Raw genomic sequence first — 20,364 nt, 5'->3', positions numbered from 1 at the left:
CTGGATATCGCAGTGCAGGATATGGGATATCACCCCTGGCCAACTGTGCATCAATAGTGGCCAGCGGGGTACCCAGAGTACTGCCGGCACTGCCAATCCCAGAGTGGGGCAGTAATGGAGGGTAGAAAGTGCACAGTGCTATACAAATGTGAATCACCCTAATATGAACATATTTCACCCTAACAGGCTTCCTCAGAAGGTGCTATACAATATATACAATGCTATACACAATATATACAAAGAACCCCCAATCACAGCCCCAGTAGCTTAAGTCAAAGCTACCTGTGTACTGACAAGCCACTGCTTAAATACCTGGTCCAGCAGGAAATGGGTCACACCCGGTGGGTGGGAAGGGGGTAGCCACACCCGGTGGGTGGAAAGGGGGTAGCCACTCCCTCCTAAACAACTCCCCCAAAGGTGTAATGGAGGCCAGCCCTCATCTGCGTAATAGGCCAAATGGCACATCCTGCAGCAGCCCACTGTAGTTATCTGGCCAATTTGTATCCTGGCCGATCCATGCAATAGATGTACAGTGGCTGTAGGACGCGACAATCTCACAGATGTCACGAGTCAATATGTGGATAAATTTCTTAGACCTTTTGTGGAATCACTCCCGTCCTACCTGAAAGACACCAAAGACGTCCTACTTAGGCTACAGGACATGGAAGTACCACCAACCACTTGTCTGGCTAGTCTTGATGTAGAGGCCCTCTATAGTAACATTCAACACAATCTAGGCCTGAATGCGGTGAGCTTCTTTCTAGGCACAAGAGGGCAGCACCTCCATGAACATAATAAACTACTGCTTAGACTACTTGAGTTCATACTTACGCACAACATTTTCATGTTTGATGGTCGCATCTACCACCAGCTGAGGGGCAGTGCGATGGGGACAGCGTGTGCCCCGTCGTATGCTAATCTGTTCCTGGGCTGGTGGGAGGATCGCATTGTGTTTACGGAAGATCTATCCTTCTTTACATCACACATACTATATTGGGGCAGGTTCATAGACGACGTGCTTATACTATGGGAAGGCCCTATTCCGTTGTTTGAAGATTTTGTGAGCATCCTAAACAATAACCAGGTGGGGATGAAATTTACCCACGAGATACATCCCAAAACTATCAATTTTCTCGATCTTACTATCACTATCAATGAGAGGAGTTGCATTGAAACAGAGATTTTCTGCTGGACCAGGTATTTAAGCAGTGGCTTGTCAGTACACAGGTAGCTTTGACTTAAGCTACTGGGGCTGTGATTGGGGGTTCTTTGTATATATTGTGTATAGCATTGTATATATTGTATAGCACCTTCTGAGGAAGCCTGTTAGGGTGAAATATGTTCATATTAGGGTGATTCACATTTGTATAGCACTGTGCACTTTCTACCCTCCATTACTGCCCCACTCTGGGATTGGCAGTGCCGGCAGTACTCTGGGTACCCCGCTGGCCACTATTGATGCACAGTTGGCCAGGGGTGATATCCCATATCCTGCACTGCGATATCCAGTGTGTAAGCACCAGCCATCTATGAGATAGCTACACCCCGCTTTCTTTTAACGGGGGGGATCAGCAAAGACCCTCTATATTGGCATTGGTGCGCCCCTGCTACGCTAATAGGGTACACACCGTTTGGGCCCCGCACCGCAGGGTGACCCATTTTTTAGCACCACTTGGTGTTTTTATTTTGGAGTCTATTTAACCTCCTATTTATACCTATAGGGTTTGTCTTTAAAGACAGAAGAGTTAACTTTAGGTTTGCCTGAGGTAAAATGTTTCCTGAATACTACATGCCTTATCACCATGGTAACAACTCTAGAAGAGTTATTAAAGACAGGAGATAAGCTTAGTGAATTGAGGCCTTTGTCTGGGTTTGTCGGGGTTCCCATTCAGAGGTAACCACACCTCTGAGGAATTGCCGTGTGGTGGACATTTCCACGAGTTTTTGAAATATTCCTGTCTTTATTGTTATTTACTGTGTTAGGTGTCCAGAGGTTAGTTATACTTGGATTATCGGTGATTCTGCAGATCATCAATAATCAGGTATATATCTGCATTCTTGGTGATACTGCAGATCACCAATAATCAGATACTCTCTGTGTGCTGACACCGATCGTTACAGGGGCCCTCTGATTTATAGTTACGCCACTGGTAGGCAGGCATCATGTTTACATTTTTGCATGCATAAGCCACCATTTGATAAACTTGTCTTTGTCTGGATACTTGTAACAGGCACAATACCAGAAACAAATGCTTTTGTTTTGTTTTTTCTTTTCCATTTCCCCCTTTTATCTTGCTGAACATATGCTATCCATCCATCAGAGCAGTGTATAGTACTACAAAAACTTCATTGAAGATGTTGCAGCTAACATTGATTTTTTTTTTTTTTTTTTTTTTTTTTTGAGTCAGCATCTTACATGTTCGCACAAATAACACAGTATTTGCCGTGTAAACAGAATATTCAGCAAGCAAACACAGGTCATTGCATTTAATTTCTTACTAACAACAAACACAATATCTCCGATTTCATATTGATTTCATTCAATACTTCTTATTTGTAATCTAATATTGCTCATTTATCACTGCCTGAATGATCTGTGTTGACGATATGCCCAGAGTGCTATGTTCACCATGATTTAGTGTGTGTGTGTGTGTGTGTGTGTGTGTGTGTGTGTGTGTGTGTGTGTGTGTGTGTGTGTGTGTGTGTGTGTGTGTGTGTGTGTGTGTGTGTGTGTGTGTGTGTATTTTAGCTGAAATAACTATTCTCCTTATTAAAGTGCTAAATACCTTTATGAGTCATCAGTCCCATATTGGGAGAGTAGCAATTGACATAAAGGTGGGTGAAAAGCAGGCCCGGATTTACATCACATGAGCCTATAAGCACAGATGTGCTGGCACCATAAGCTTTGCCCTCCTTGAACCTACAAACACGTGCCAAACGCATCGCAAGTGTGCTGGCTGTCACTTCTCCCTTACTTCCCTTGCCTGGCATTATGTAGCTACAGGTGTCCCTTAGCATTAGGTAACCAGAGGTACCCTAAATATTAAGTAGCTGGTGGTGCCCCCCAACTGAAGGGAGATCCCGTCAGTGGAATGCAGAGAGCCGGGTGAGTAACCTCTCATTTACACTCTGCTCAGTACTCTGCATAGGGAAGGAGGGAGGGAGGCACTCGGGAACGGGAGCAAGACACCTTTTCATCATCAGGCGCCTGTAGGCACGTGCCTACAGTGCCTTATGGTAAATCCAGCCCTGGTTAGAAGGTAATTTAAAGCACACACACGTAACAATTAGGGAAAGGATGCTGTACAGACACATCTCTAGCCTTGAGGCTAGTGATATGTTCTGTTGCTACTGAGGGGGGGTGAAGGAACGTTGATTGGCGGACGATGGATCAGCTTCATTCGTTTGAAAGGGGTTGAAAATAGCATTGCTGTAGGTCGTGCATGGGCATCAGGAGTCATTAAGGATCCCAAGCCATTTTCATTGGCGACCACGGCACACACACAATGGTCAGCTGTTGGTTGGTTGGTAGGTTGTTATTGGTTATCACATGTACAGTATGTACGTAGCTTTAGAAAGTGCCAAATCAGCCAAGCTAGCAGTCACACTTTATTTGGGTGATCTCCTGTGGTATGTTTACATTCAGCGCATAAGAATTGTATGCAAGGTACTACTGGCAACACGTTAGTTAATTGTTTCTTCCCTTGGTTGTGCAAGTGGATTTCTGGCTTTTTATTCCTTCTCGTTTGCCTAATCCTATCCGAAACTCCTTAAAGAAAACCTCTTCCCAACCTTAAAGGAAACCTAAGACGACAGAATAAAAAAGTTTCATGCATATCGAGGGCTTTCTCAAGTCCCCTTCTGCTGATTAGTCCCTCACCATCCTCCTCCGCTGCCTGCAGCCTCCGCAATCCGGCCCGGTAACGGCGGGGAGTTGGGGGCTTACTGCGCATGTGCTGCCTGGGCGCACTCCCCCATCATGCTCCTGTTGTCGGTAGAGTTCTGTGCCTGCACAGTACTACTGAGCAGGTGCAGAATACCTACAGCTGTGGGAGCGAGATGGGGGGGGCGTGCTTATCCACACTGTGCCTGCGCGGACTGGTCCGACTTGCCAATTACCGGGGCCAGAGGATGCAGGCAGCGTAGGAACATGATGAAGGAGTGATCAGTCCGCAAGGGGCTGGAGGAAGCCCCAGATATGTATAAAACTTTTTTTTCTCTTCATCTCAGGTACACTTTAACCTTTCCTCCATGTTGTAAACTAAATTATGGAACTCCGATCCTAACCTCAACCCTCCCTAACAACATGAATCCACCAAGAACTAAAGGTAAGCAATCCCATTCTGTACACTCACCTTTACTTTGCTAATCTACTATATACCTATTTCTAATGGATAACCATAACGGAATCCTGGGTTTCATTGTCCATTTTATTTTCCATGCCCAGTGTCCTATCTCCCCTTCCTTGCTGAAATCTTATCTTCAGAGGGAGATGCCCAATCCTTTTTTCTCTGGAGACAAAGCAGAACTGAATGCAGGGAGCTTAATTATTTTGTTCTGAAGCCAAAGACATTGTATAGCTGAGGGCCAGGTATCCAATCCTTCCTCCCTCTGCAGAAGCTTAGCACCCAATCCTATATCATTTTTCTGCCAAAAGACACAGTATGGTTGACTAGTATCAGGCACCCAATCCTTTCCTGGTTGAAGACACAACACTTAAAGGGAATCTGAAGTGAAAATAAACTTATGATTTCATGATTTGTATATGTAGTACATCTAAGAAATAAAACATTAGCAGCAGATATGAGTCTAATATTGTTTCTGGTAAAGGAAGAGGTAAGAAACTCCAGTTGTTATCTATGCAAAAGAGCTTATCTGGGCTCCACAACTTTCAAAGTCGCAGAGAGTTCTGTCTTCTGAAGCTTATTATCTCATGTATCTGTCACTGTATTTTGTTTTTTTTTGTCCAGAGTAAAGTTCAAAAGTTCACTAGCCTGCTCGGTGAAATCATTTAGAATCCTGAGTGTAGTGTGTAAACTGCAAATATTTGAGAATGATGCAATGTTATAAAAAAAAAAAACTATCAAGCTGAAAATAAAGATATGCGACTATTTTCTTTGCTACTAATCTTCTATTAATTATCCGTACTACACATACAATTCATTATATCATAATTTTCTTTTTTGCTTCAGTGTCACTTTAAAGGGTAAATATTGTACATTTTTTTTTTACATTTAAAGGATACCAGAGCAGAATAAACCTAGAGAAATGGGGGAGCAGGCATATACTGTCCTGTTCCTACCGCCTCCCCCTGTTCTCCTTTCTGCCCCCCCATCTTACCTAAGAGCCCCCCAGGATCCTCTTCCAGGTCCCTGGAGTTAGACTTTACTGTGCAGGCTCTGGCGGGGCTGCACGCGTCCTACAGTAAGCACCCATGGCCATGTGCAGTGCGCTCCTGGTTAAGTGCGCCTGTAAGCCAAGCCAATGCCTGCGCAGTAAAGCCTGACTCAGGCGACCCGGAAGTGGATCCCTGAAGGTTGCCTCGGGCAGCAAAAAATCTAGAACCAGCCCTGGTAGGGACAAGACAATCTTACATGTTCTTGATTTGGACAAGAATGCAAGGCAACGGGAAACTATCAATTGTTATGTAGCTCTATACTCAAGTATGTTTTTTTAGGTATTTTTTAATGCACAGTACCACCCTGTTTATATACAGTAGAATGGAGACAGTATTGTATAACATACTAAATAGCTTCACCAAGATGTGGAAACATTTAACAAACGTATTGATTAGGTTGGCTGCTACAAGCTCAAATGTGTTACACCGAAGTTTGTTTTCTTGGTGGGGCTAATTAGTCATTGGAAGACAGACAGCAATAACGGAGAAGAGGTTAAGAACATTTCCTGCTGCATTATATAAAATAAATACTAAAGCAATAGTTAACACTGTAGAAAGATGAGAACACAAACATTTTTGAACGTACTTTTAGACTCACCATAAACTACAACAGTAGCTGAAGCACTCCGCCTCTTGGCGACAATATTGGATGCAACGCATGTGTAATTTCCCGAGTCAGAGAGCCTCGCATGTCGAATGATGAGGTTGTGATCTGCTCTTGTGTCAATGTTCTCGTCTTGAAGGGCATCGATAGGTTCTTCATTCTTTAGCCATTCAACCTAGAATAAGCAAGATAAAGGTGTTTTTTTTAGAATGAATGGCTTAAAACTGGTAGCTTTTAATTTCAGTTTATTTGTATGTAACTAAAAAGTACACATAGGGATTGGAGATCAGAAGTGATCCCGTTATCAAGAAAACGTGTTGCTAGGTAACAAGTGTAAATCAAATGTTTGGCTTCAAAAGACAATTTATTTGGTCAGATGTTGGTCTTATGTAGACCTAAACACTATGTAATTACCCCATTACAATACAAATGGATTTGTCAAACCAAACAGGTTATTTTCTAGGGATAGTTGGAAATACAGATTTCCGCCAATGCCGATCTCTGGTTTTCCGATTTCCAAGGTGTCTGTTTTGGTGTCATTTTTTGCATTCTCTGATTGGCTAAATACTTCCGAGTTGATTCAGAAGTATTGGATCAATCAGAGAATGCAGAATTTTACTGCGGTAATTGTAATATCTCAGATGTTTTAGGCCAATCACTAGACTCAGGAATACTCGGTAGCATCCGAGTCTTGTGATTGGTCTAAAATTACAGCGGTAAACTGATTTTCATGTAAAAATTCAGCATTTTCTGATTGGTCCAATGCTTCCAAATTCTGTGATTGGGTTAAAATTACTGAGTTGTGGTAAATCGGATTACTGCTGAATTCCCCCCAAAAATTGTTAAGTTAAAAAAATTTAATAAAAAAGGTCATGTGTGCACACAGGGACTCGTGGGACTGCATGTACGCATGTGATCACATGCGGCAGAGGTGGAATGACAGGACATACCAAGGCATCCTGTTTGCAGGAAGGGGAGGCAAACTGCAGTTTTAATTAACAGGTTAAAGGGTTAAAGTTGGTGTTAGGCTTGGGCACCTGTTAAGAAAAGTCATGGTTTGTGCTAATTGGTGTGTGTGTGGGAGAGGGGGGGGGGGGGCACAATTATGTTCAACGTTGCTTTTTAGTTAGAGGGTTTTTCAGTTTCTTTCAGCCCCTTTCCTAGTGGTTCTGAGTTTCCATGAGGTATCTTGATATTACTTAGCACTAGATCAGGCCCTAACCCATAGGGCCATATCAATCCCTGCCATGCACTAAAGAGGATCAGAAAATGAAACAGGCTGCCTGCATGTTGGATTGATGTGACTCTGCGAAATGTAAAAGCTATAGGCTACATATAAATCAGCAGTTCTGGACGTGTGGCTAGCCTTTAGAGGCATAACAAGATGATTTGCATATTTGGGAGTGATGCATCGTGGCTCCTAATGCTCTGGGTCACCATGAGCTGTCTAAGTATTATGTAAACTGTGATGATTTTAAAGAGTCAACTAAATACTGAGGTTCCACTCTCACCTGTCTGTGTTGATTGCTTGCAAATATATATTGTCTGTGAGCTCTGATTGGTCACCATTTCTACCTGCATGGTCAAGTAGCGGAAATTCAGGCACCCCCCCCCCCCCCCCTACTGATCCCCCTCTGACCTCCTCTACATGAATCCAGTGGTTGCAACACAGTCACTTGAGGATGGGGCAAGGTAAGTATGATCAACACTTTTTATAGCTCTCACTTAGACCAACATTTAACAAACAGTTAATGTGTCCTTACTATTTTTACTTTACTTTTTAAAAATTCAGTTCAGGTCTGTTTTAAGAAAAGGGCAGGGTTAAGTTAGGTTAGTATCACTCTGATATTTAATAAAAACTGCTCATTTATCCACTTGTCATCCCTTGTGCATGAAAAACAAGGCACCAAAACAGTAGGTGACAAAGAAACAATTATAGCTCATACAAAGGATCTTTGAAAGATAAAACAGTCCCATTATGTCTTCACTAGGAAAATGTGCTTCAATAAAAACATCAATGTGTCAAGTGGATATAGCCACCCATTTTGCATGAGCAGATGATAACAAAATTGTACTGCACCCAAATACATTATGTCAAAATTGTTGTTCACACAAATGTACAGTGGTGGCCACACCATCCCACCCCACCCAAAGCCATAGCACCAACTGTAAACCAATGTTGTGCTCACATGCTTACATCACCATTTTAAGCTCCATTTTGTTTGTTTTTTTAACTTGGCATGTCATCCACCTGAAGTTTGAGCTACAATGACATTAGTGATCCACTATGTTGGCTCACTAATGTCTGACCACTGTTTTTCTATAATAGTCACCACAGCAGTGGACCTCTAACATGTTACAACAGTGGACCTCTAACATGTTGTACCTCTAACACACACACACACACGCATACGCACGCACACACGCACACACACACACACACACACACACACACACACACACACGCACGCACGCACGCACGCACGAACGCACGCACACACACACACATTTCCATATAACAGAACAGCTGCTTGGGATGGAGACCATCATCATCTCTGTACAATGATGATTACCAGACTCATGCTGGGAATACACGGTTCATTTGAAATTATCAATCGAGCCGCTGATGGCTCGATTGATAATTTCTGACCTGTCCGACACCCCATCGGATTGATTCCGCGCTCGATACCGGTGGGGAGAAAAAAAATAAACGTACGGGAGATAAGAAATGCCTACGGGGATGAGCGGGAATCGATCCGGGCGGCCGCGGGGACGCGCGTTGACGCGCCAGCATCGAGCCGCCGGCTCGATTCGGCGCATAACCGACCCTTGTTTTCCAAGCATAATACCCCTAACAACCTTTCCACAGGACAATTATTGAAAGTGTGTATGTAGCTTTACATGCTCCCTTCTTTTTCTGTGCAGGCAGAAGTGTCAGAAAGATGGAGAGCAACGTCAAGCACAGAGACCAGAGTGGCTAGATGGGTAAGTTAACTTCTTCTGCCATGGCCCAAGTCCACCAGCACTCAGGTTCAGTTATGCCTCAGGGAAAATTGCATTTTGCTCTCATCCACTCATCGATCCCTGGACTGTTTACATATGATTAGATCTTATCACCAATTTACAACAGAGATAAACAAAAAGATATTATAATGCTGGTCACACACAGAATGATATAGTTGCCTGATCAGTCTTAAGGTTCGTACACACGTCTGACTTTTACAAGCTACCAGTCATCAGACCTGCCGCGGGGTGGTCGTTCTGACGACAGTTTGCCGGTGTGTACATTCTGTCGTCAGGCTGATAAGGCTGGTTTTGACTGATCCGTTCGGCAGACAGTGGTGAACAGTCTGACTACAGACAGTGGTGGATATAGACAGGTAAGGGGTGCCTCGGGGAGGGCACATAAGGGAGAGTAAGGAGACAACAGATGGCACTAGTGGGGACAGCGCTGGAGGGCAGCAAGGAAACGAGGCAGCGTCACTAAGCTGATCCCCAAAAGATTTCACGCTGAAATTGATCGGGAATCGGCCTGCAGTTTATGGCGCCCAACAGATCTCTCTCCAATCAGAATCAGGCACAGAAAGATCTCTTTTTTAGTCGATCTGCCCATACATCATCTGATGTATGGGCATCTTTAGAGAAACTGTTTTTTTAATTGTTTATGGTAGGCTGTAATTCTGCTACAAGCATACTTACACTTTATTAGCAAAGCATGATAGAAAATGTTTACTGTTTAGTTTCAGAGACGTAGGCCTCAATTCACTAAGCTTTATCAAACAGTTTATCAAACGTTTAATAATTTACCTCATGAGTAAAATCTAATTTGAAATTCACTAAAGTGTTATAGATTTATCGAATCTTTTATCGATAAAATGTTCAATAAATCTATAACACCTTACTGAATTCAAAATTAGATTTTACTCATGAGGTAAATTATCAAACGTTTGATGAAGTGTTTGATAAAGCTTAGTAAATTGACTGAGGACTATGTCATAACATATTCTATAAATACATTCTGTTTATATCTATAGCAACATAGAAGACTACTTCTCCATAGATATGAATCATGGTCAAGCTACTGTAGCTGGCCAATAAACGAGCCATGTGACAAGGACTTGACTTTAGAAGTCCTCTCAACAAAATTTGCCTTCTCTGTGTTCCTCCTGTGTAAAGGAATGGCTATGATACACGGGGCACACGGCTGGTCAACCCTGGGTCACATATTGAGCATTTTACAGTTTTAATGATTGTGTGAAGTGCATTGTTTTATAGCCATTTTGTAGGAATAAGATGTAAAACCCCATTTTTATAGCCATCATCAATGTTAACTGTTCTCACGATCCTCTGAGCTACTTTTCACATCGTATAGCAGCATCATGAAAGTGTGAGGACTTCCAGGGCAAGGGAAACACAGGTTTTATCAGCTGCTGTTGTTATTGGAGATTAAAATTATGATAAAATTTCAAAATTAAAATTGTAACTGACTTCTTATTACAAATACACATTAAGGTCTCCTTCATGCTATGCACAGTGCATTTTGGTACACCATACAAATATGGTGCTACCTGCAAGGACGTCAGACATTGTGCAGAGAGCAATGTTTCACGTTCTGATTTGCTATTGCACAGCAGTACATATTTTTGTACACAGCCCAGTGCTGCCTCATGCAGCATAATTTATTGGGGTCTGTGCGGCACCACCATAAACAACAATAACAAAACATTTGCAAAGCACTTTTTTTGTCCCATAGGACCCAAAGCACATAAGCTTGCCTCAGATCAGCACATAATGGTGTGTCATGTGATCATAAATGCCAAACTAAACAGGTGGCTTTTCAGTTTTGATTTAACCACTTCAGGACTCAGCCTTTACCCCCCCTTAAGGACCAGGGCTGATTTCGCTGATCTGTGCTGGGTGGGCTCTACAGCCCCCAGTACAGATCAACTAACAGGCAGAGCGACCAGATCGCCCCCCTTTTTTCCCCACTAGGGGGATGATGTGCTGGGGGGGTCTGATCGCTCCTGCCTGCGTGTGGGTGGCAGGGGGGGCACCTCAAAGCCCCCTCCACCGCAGGATGCCCCCTCTCCCTCTCCTCCCTCCCTTCCCCGGAGATCAGAGGCTGCACAGGAACGGATCTGTCCTGTGCAGCCTCTAACAGGCTCCTGCCTGTCATGTGACAGCGATCCCCGGCTGCTGATTGGCCGGGGATCGCTGATCTAGTACAACGCTGCTACTGTTAGCAGCGTTGTACAAATGTAAACAAAGCAGATTATTTCCGCTTGTGTTTACATTTAGCCTGCGAGCCGCGATCGGCGGCCCGCGGGCTATTCACGGAGCCCCCCGCCATGAATTGACAGGAAGCAGGCTGTTTCCTGATTAATTAGCCTGCAGCCGGCGACGCAGATGTGCGTCGCTGGTCCTGCAGCTACCACTTTCCCGCCGTGCGCTATGAGTGCGCGGTCGGCAAGTGGTTAAATGCCTCCAGAGTTAAAGCTGGGTTGATTTGGTATGACAAGGTGTTCCAAAGGTTAGGGGTAGCACGGCAGAAGGCTCTGGCTCCAAAGGTTTTTAGTTGGACTCTGAGGGTGGGGTGGTAAATAGTGTTGGGCGAACATCTAGATGTTCGGGTTCAGGCCGAACAGGCCGAACATGGCCGCGATGTTCGGGTGTTCGACCCGAACTCCGAACATAATGGAAGTCAATGGGGACCCGAACTTTTGTGCTTTGTAAAGCCTCCTTACATGCTACATACCCCAAATTTACAGGGTATATGCACCTTGGGAGTGGGTACAAGAGGAAAAAATTTTTTAGCAAAAAGAGCTTATAGTTTTTGAGAAAATCGATTTTAAAGTTTCAAAGGGAAAACTGTCTTTTAAATGCGGGAAATGTCTGTTTTCTTTGCACAGGTAACATGCTTTTTGTCGGCATGCAGTCATAAATGTAATACAGATAAGAGGTTCCAGGAAAAGGGACCGGTAACGCTAACCCAGCAGCAGCACACGTGATGGAACAGGAGGAGGGTGGCGCAGGAGGAGAAGGCCACGCTTTGAGACACAACAACCCAGGCCTTGCATGAGGACAAGAAGCGTGCGGATAGCAATTTGCATTTTGTCGCCATGCAGTCATAAATGTAATACAGATGAGAGGTTCAATAAACAGGGACCGGAAACGCTAACCCATCACAGATGTTCATTGTTCATGTTACTTGGTTGGGGTCCGGGAGTGTTGCGTAGTCGTTTCCAATCCAGAATTGATTCATTTTAATTTGAGTCAGACGGTCTGCATTTTCTGTGGAGAGGCGGATACGCCGCCGATCTGTGACGATGCCTCCGGCAGCACTGAAACAGCGTTCCGACATAACGCTGGCTGCCGGGCAAGCCAGCACCTCTATTGCGTACATTGCCAGTTTGTGCCAGGTGTCTAGCTTCGATACCCAATAGTTGAAGGGTGCAGATGGATTGTTCAACACAGCTACGCCATCTGACATGTAGTCCTTGACCATCTTCTCCAGGCGATCGGTGTTGGAGGTGGATCTGCACGCTTGCTGTTCTGTGTGCTGCTGCATGGGTGTCAGAAAATTTTCCCACTCCAAGGACACTGCCGATACCATTCCCTTTTGGGCACTAGCTGCGGCTTGTGTTGTTTGCTGCCCTCCTGGTCGTCCTGGGTTTGCGGAAGTCAGTCTGTCGGCATACAACTGGCTAGAGGAGGGGGAGGATGTCAATCTCCTCTCTAAAGTCTCCACAAGGGCCTGCTGGTATTCTTCCATTTTGACCTGTCTGGCTCTTTCTTCAAGCAGTTTTGGAACATTGTGTTTGTACCGTGGATCCAGAAGGGTATAAACCCAGTAATTGGTGTTGTCCAGAATGCGCACAATGCGTGGGTCGCGTTCAATGCAGTCCTAGGCCGAAGAGGTCATAGCCTAGGGTCACAAAACCTGTTTATTTGGGCAATTTCAATGGTGGCGAGTCTGACGTACATAAATCGCAGCAATGGCCGTTAGCAACGTCTGAATCTCACGAAATGTCTCATGCAGGTAGAAGACATATTGTTAGACTTGGGCCCCAAAGATGGGTTCCCTACATCTCTGCAAACCAGAGTTACAGGGCTCCAAATTTGGTAAAATCCCCCATAGGCTTTCATTGGGCCTCCTAGTTACAGTTCCAAAATCTCACATCTTTTCAAAGGGCAATTACTCAGCAGTGGCAAATTTTCTAGCATTGTATGGACCTTTAGGGGGAACATGACTGGTGAGTTTCGGGCCCCTAGGCCAAAGAGGTCATAGCCTAGGGTCACAAAAACCTGTTTATTTGGGCTATTTCAATGGTAGTGATGGTGACGTACATAAATCGCAGCAATGGCCGTTGGCAAAGTCTGAATCTCACGAAATGTCTCATGCAGGTAGAAGACATATTGTTAGACTTGGATTCCAAAGATGGGGTCCCTACATCTCTGCAAACCAGAGTTACAGGGGTCCAAAATTGGTAAAATCCCCCATAGGATTTTTATTGCCTCCCTATTTCACTTTCCAAAATCTCACATCTTTTCAAAGGGCAATGGCTCAGCAGTACCAAATTTTCTAGCATTGTAGGGACCCTTAGGGGGAACATGACTGGTGAGTTTCGGGCCCCTAGGCCGAAGAGGTCATAGCCTAGGGTCACAAAAACCTGTTTATTTGGGCTATTTCAATGGTAGTGATGGTGGCGTACATAAATCTCAGCCATGGCCGTTAGCAACGTCTGAATCTCACGAAATGTCTCATGCAGGTAGAAGACATATTGTTAGACTTGGATTCCAAAGATGGGGTCCCTACATCTCTGCAAACCAGAGTTACAGGGGTCCAAAATTGGTAAAATCCCCCATAGGATTTCATTGCCTCCCTATTTCACTTTCCAAAATCTCACATCTTTTCAAAGGGCAATGGCTCAGCAGTACCAAATTTTCTAGCATTGTAGGGACCCTTAGGGGGAACGTGACTGGTGAGTTTCGGGCCCCTAGGCCAAAGAGGTCATAGCCTAGGGTCACAAAAACCTGTTTATTTGGGCTATTTCAATGGTAGTGATGGTGGCGTACATAAATCTCAGCCATGGCCGTTAGCAACGTCTGAATCTCACGAAATGTCTCATGCAGGTAGAAGACATATTGTTAGACTTGGATTCCAAAGATGGGGTCCCTACATCTCTGCAAACCAGAGTTACAGGGGTCCAAAATTGGTAAAATCCCCCATAGGATTTCATTGGGCCTCCTATTTACCGTTCCAAAATCTCACACCATTTCAAAGGGCAATGGCTCAGCAGTGGCAAAACTCACCAGTCATGATCCCCCTAAGGGTCCCTACAATGCTAGAAAATTTGGTACTGCTGAGCCATTGCCCTTTAAAAAGATGTGAGATTTTGGAAAGTGAAATAGGGAGGCAATGAAAGTCTATGGGGGATTTTACCAATTTTGGACCCCTGTAACTCTGGTTTGCAGAGATGTAGGGACCCCATCTTTGGAATCCAAGTCTAACAATATGTCTTCTACCTGCATGAGACATTTCGTGAGATTCAGACGTTGCTAACGGCCATTGCTGCGATTTATGTACGTCACCATCACTACCATTGAAATAGCCCAAATAAACAGGTTTTTGTGACCCTAGGCTATGACCTCTTCGGCCTAGGGGCCCGAAACTCACCAGTCATGTTCCCCCTAAGGGTCCCTACAATGCTAGAAAATTTGGTACTGCTGAGCCATTGCCCTTTGAAAAGATGTGAGATTTTGGAAAGTGAAATAGGGAGGCAATGAAATCCTATGGGGGATTTTACCAATTTTGGACCCCTGTAACTCTGGTTTGCAGAGATGTACGGACCCCATCTTTGGAATCCAAGTCTAACAATATGTCTTCTACCTGCATGAGACATTTCGTGAGATTCAGACTTTGCTAACGGCCATTGCTGCGATTTATGTACGCCACCATCACTACCATTGAAATAGCCCAAATAAACAGGTTTTTGTGACCCTAGGCTATGACCTCTTTGGCCTAGGGGCCCGAAACTCACTAGTCATGTTCCCCCTAAGGGTCCCTACAATGCTAGAAAATTTGGTACTGCTGAGCCATTGCCCTTTGAAAAGATGTGAGATTTTGGAAAGTGAAATAGGGAGGCAATGAAATCCTATGGGGGATTTTACCAATTTTGGACCCCTGTAACTCTGGTTTGCAGAGATGTAGGGACCCCATCTTTGGAATCCAAGTCTAACAATATGTCTTCTACCTGCATGAGACATTTCGTGAGATTCAGACTTTGCTAACAACCAATGCTGAGATTTATGTACGCCACCATCACTACCATTGAAATAGCCCAAATAAACAGGTTTTTGTGACCCTAGGCTATGACCTCTTCGGCCTAGGGGCCCGAAACTCACCAGTCATGTTCCCCCTAAGGGTCCCTACAATGCTAGAAAATTTGGTACTGCTGAGCCATTGCCCTTTGAAAAGATGTGAGATTTTGGAAAGTGAAATAGGGAGGCAATGAAATCCTATGGGGGATTTTACCAATTTTGGACCCCTGTAACTCTGGTTTGCAGAGATGTAGGGACCCCATCTTTGGAATCCAAGTCTAACAATATGTCTTCTACCTGCATGAGACATTTCGTGAGATTCAGACTTTGCTAACGGCCATTGCTGCGATTTATGTACGCCACCGTCACTACCATTGAAATAGCCCAAATAAACAGGTTTTTGTGACCCTAGGCTATGACCTCTTTGGCCTAGGGGCCCGAAACTCACCAGTCATGTTCCCCCTAAGGGTCCCTACAATGCTAGAAAATTTGCCACTGCTGAGTAATTGCCCTTTGAAAAGATGTGAGATTTTGGAACTGTAACTAGGAGGCCCAATGAAAGCCTATGGGGGATTTTACCAAATTTGGAGCCCTGTAACTCTGGTTTGCAAAGATGTAGGGAACCCATCTTTGGAGCCCAAGTCTAACAATATGTCTTCTACCTGCATGAGACATTTCGTGAGATTCAGACGTTGCTAACGGCCATTGCTGCGATTTATGTACGTCAGACTCGCCACCATTGAAATTGCCCAAATAAACAGGTTTTGTGACCCTAGGCTATGACCTCTTCGGCCTAGGACTGCATTGAACGCGACCCACGCATTGTGCGCATTCTGGACAACACCAATTACTGGGTTTATACCCTTCTGGATCCACGGTACAAACACAATGTTCCAAAACTGCTTGAAGAAAGAGCCAGACAGGTCAAAATGGAAGAATACCAGCAGGCCCTTGTGGAGACTTTAGAGAGGAGATTGACATCCTCCCCCTCCTCTAGCCAGTTGTACGCCGACAGACTGACTTCCGCAAACCCAGGACGACCAGGAGGGCAGCAAACAACACAAGCCGCAGCTAGTGCCCAAAAGGGAATGGTATCGGCAGTGTCCTTGGAGTGGGAAAATTTTCTGACACCCATGCAGCAGCACACAGAACAGCAAGCGTGCAGATCCACCTCCAACACCGATCGCCTGGAGAAGATGGTCAAGGACTACATGTCAGATGGCGTAGCTGTGTTGAACAATCCATCTGCACCCTTCAACTATTGGGTATCGAAGCTAGACACCTGGCGCAAACTGGCAATGTACGCAATAGAGGTGCTGGCTTGCCCGGCAGCCAGCGTTATGTCGGAACGCTGTTTCAGTGCTGCCGGAGGCATCGTCACAGATCGGCGGCGTATCCGCCTCTCCACAGAAAATGCAGACCGTCTGACTCAAATTAAAATGAATCAATCCTGGATTGGAAACGACTACGCAACACTCCCGGACCCCAACCAAGTAACATGAACAATGAACATCTGTGATGGGTTAGCGTTTCCGGTCCCTGTTTATTGAACCTCTCATCTGTATTACATTTATGACTGCATGGCGACAAAATGCAAATTGCTATCCGCACGCTTCTTGTCCTCATGCAAGGCCTGGGTTGTTGTGTCTCAAAGCGTGGCCTTCTCCTCCTGCGCCACCCTCCTCCTGTTCCATCACGTGTGCTGCTGCTGGGTTAGCGTTACCGGTCTCTTTTCCTGGAACCTCTTATATGTATTACATTTATGACTGCATGCCGACAAAAAGCATGTTACCTGTGCAAAGAAAACAGACATTTCCCGCATTTAAAAGTCAGTTTTCCCTTTGAAACTTTAAAATCGATTTTCTCAAAAACTATAAGCTCTTTTTGCTAAAAAAATTTTTCCTCTTGTACCCACTCCCAAGGTGCACATACCCTGTAAATTTGGGGTATGTAGCATATAAGGAGGCTTTACAAAGCACGAAAGTTCGGGTCCCCATTGACTTCCATTATGTTCGGAGTTCGGCCATGTTCGGCCCGAACCCGAACATCTAGATGTTCGCCCAACACTACACGTGACCCGTTCGGCCAATCACAGCGCTAGCCGAACGTTCGGGTAACGTTCGGCCATGCGCTCTTAGTTCGGCCATATGGCCGAACAGTTTAGCCGAACACCATCAGGTGTTCGGCCGAACCCGAACATCACCCGAACAGGGTGATGTTCTGCAGAACCCGAACAGTGGCGAACACTGTTCGCCCAACACTAGTGGTAAAGTTAGAAGATCATGTTTATCTGAGGTTGTGGGAGGTGTGATGGAGCTAAAACAAATTATCCAGGTATCCGGGGCCTAAATTGTGTAGAGATTTGATTGTTAACATGTTAGTATAGAACCTTGTTATCGATAGTACATTCTGACATGAGGCAGTTATTTGACATATGGCAATTATTATTATTATTATTATTGTTGTTTTTTTAGACAGTCAACAGGGCAGTTATCAAACAGTATACTTTCCAATGGCACAGAGATACATAGCATTTTACATGCAGTGGCATAAAGGATTATGACAAGTCGTAAACATCTTATTGTGGGCTCCTAATGTAGTATAATATTGTCCAATATGCAGTATGCTAGTCAGCAAGGGCCAATGCTTCCATGGGGTAAAACTAGGCACCTGCCCACGGCCCCAAGCTCCTTACTCAACTCAAGTCAGGAACTGTAGAGGTCCCAAGTTTACTGCCCCACATTCATTTTGCCCAGGGGGCCCCATTTTACCTATAACTGTCCCAACTCTGGCCAGCAAGATACCAATGTATAAGTACTGAAAGATTCATGCAACAGTAGTACATGAAAAACAATGAAAACCAAAGCAATGAAAAGTAAAGTTTAGCCCCCAATGCAGGTAGCACTACCCAACTGCCCATCCAACACCATCCAAATCACTTTTCTCAAAATAAGGGCGTGCATGTAATAAATGTGCCTGGAAAAAAGGATTTAACCACCAGTAGAATATTGGTAAGATCACTAATATACTAACCTAACCAGTATAGGTTAGCTTGGTAGCTGCCCCCCAGTATAGGTTAGATAGGTAGCTGCCCCCAGTATAGGTTAGATTAGGTAGCTGCCCCCCAGTATAGGTTAGATTAGGTAAGTGCCCCCTAGTATATGTTAGGTAGCTGCCCCCCAGTATAGGTTATATTAGGTATCTGCCCCCCAGTATAGGTGAGGTAGGTAGGTAGGTGCCCCTCATAATGGTGGGGGGAGCTGCAGCTGCGGGGAGGGCAGGCCGACCTACCTTCCTCTCCACAGACGCCCTCCATGCTCCCCACTCGGACTGCAGAGTGAGAGTGCAGGGAAGCATTATATACAGCTACTCACCTCCGTCCCTGGTTCCAATAGCCGCTCACTCGCTGCTGGTCTCCTCTCTGCATAGCCGGTATACTCACGCTGCTTCCTGTTTAACAGTAAGCATTGTGTATATCAGCGTCTATGCAGAGAAGACCAGCGGCGAGTGAGTGACCTCCATCCTATTGGAACCTAGGACGGAGGTGAGTAGCTGTATACAGTGCTTCCCTGTGCTCTCACTCTGCAGTCCGAGGGGGGAGCATGGAGGGCGTCCGGGGAGAGGAAGGGAGGGAGAAGTCGAGCTGCCCTCCCCACAGCTGCGGCTCCCTTTTCCATTACAGCGCCCCCCTCCCAATAGCGCTCAGGGCGGCCGCACGGCTGCACGGCCCTAGAAACAGGCCTGCTATAACCTAGCCTTACTTTCACACAGAACCCTCCCTCTATCAATGCCTAACCCTTAATTCTCCATCTACCGATGCCTAACCCTTAACCCCCCTCTATCGATGACTAACCCTTAACCCTCCCTCTACTGATGCCTAACCCTTAACCCTCCCTCTACTGATGCCTAACCCTTAACCCTCCCTCTACCAATCGGAAATCGGAAAATGGAACTAGGAAATCAGATTTCTGCAAAAATACTTAATTACCACAACTCAGTAATTTTAGCCCAATCACAGAACTCAGACACATTGGACCAATCAGAGAATGCAGAGTCAATTCGGAAGTATTTGGCCAATCAGATAATGCTAAAAATGACCCAAGAACACTACTCGGAAACCCGAAATTGGAAATCGAAAATCTGTGAAATCGGTAATCGCCAATGGCAGAAATTGGAATTTCTGCGGAATCGGAAATTGACATTTCCGACCATCCCTATCCCTTAAACACCTCTCCGAAGTGCTCTCCGAAGTGTACCAACTCTTACCCCCCCCCCCCCCCCCCGCCCCCATTAGCAAAAAAAAAAGCCGCGACTAGCGGCAATGACTGGTAACTTGGGTGTGAGATTTATTGGATTTGCCCTCACTAGTCAAACTCTGTACACTCACTCAGCGTCCCAGAAGCTTAATCTTAAAAATTATTTTTATTATTATTATTTATTATATATTTATTTTTTATATTGGATTAAAAAACTCGACCTTATCAATGGCTGCAAAATGAACTAGGAAAGAAAAGGAGGAGCTCCCTAATTATAAATTGACTAGGATCGTAAAACAGCAGAGTAAACTACAAGCTGGCTCTGAGAACCATAGATTGACATTGTATGCCATTCTGAATCTGATATATGGATCCTTCTCCATTATATCTGAGGCTTTCGCATCTAGATTTTGTTTCATATTGACCTTCATAAGTGCTATGTGATTTTTTTCCCCTCTCCCGTTGTGTTTAGGTCTGCCTGTAACCTTCACTCATCTTACATACACTTTTTATCATCTTGTGACCTTGACCTCAGAGCATGAATCATTGATCACTGCGATCAAATGAACACAATTGTCTGGATGCAATCTCTAACCTAGTTTTCTTTTTAGGTGCGTATTCTGTTACATACTCTAAAAGCCCTATTTTGAGTTGCAGGTAGAGCTGTCAAAAAAATTGGATCATATTACTCTAGCAATCAACCTGACCCTAGTATCATTCCAATCTGCTGGGTCAGAAAATGACACATGCAATCAATGTTGTATATGTTATTTTCATCTGAAATA

The 20,364-nt window shown here is 44.7% G+C and overlaps 1 protein-coding gene across 1 annotated transcript in view; it reads right to left on the bottom strand.

Annotated features, from left to right (window-relative positions):
- Positions 1-20,364, bottom strand: part of UNC5D (unc-5 netrin receptor D) — an 868,705-nt gene that overhangs the window by 340,509 nt on the left and 507,832 nt on the right. Inside the window, exon 5 of the mRNA XM_068273557.1 lies at positions 5,997-6,177. Within this exon, the coding sequence (XP_068129658.1) occupies positions 5,997-6,177 (181 nt within the window). The remainder of the gene's footprint in view (positions 1-5,996; positions 6,178-20,364) is intronic.

The sequence above is a fragment of the Hyperolius riggenbachi genome, chromosome 3, assembly GCF_040937935.1.
Source record: "Hyperolius riggenbachi isolate aHypRig1 chromosome 3, aHypRig1.pri, whole genome shotgun sequence".
Taxonomy (NCBI): Eukaryota; Metazoa; Chordata; class Amphibia; order Anura; family Hyperoliidae; genus Hyperolius; species Hyperolius riggenbachi.
Note: the sequence above shows the minus strand (reverse complement) of the source record. Positions and strands in the feature narration are given on the sequence as shown.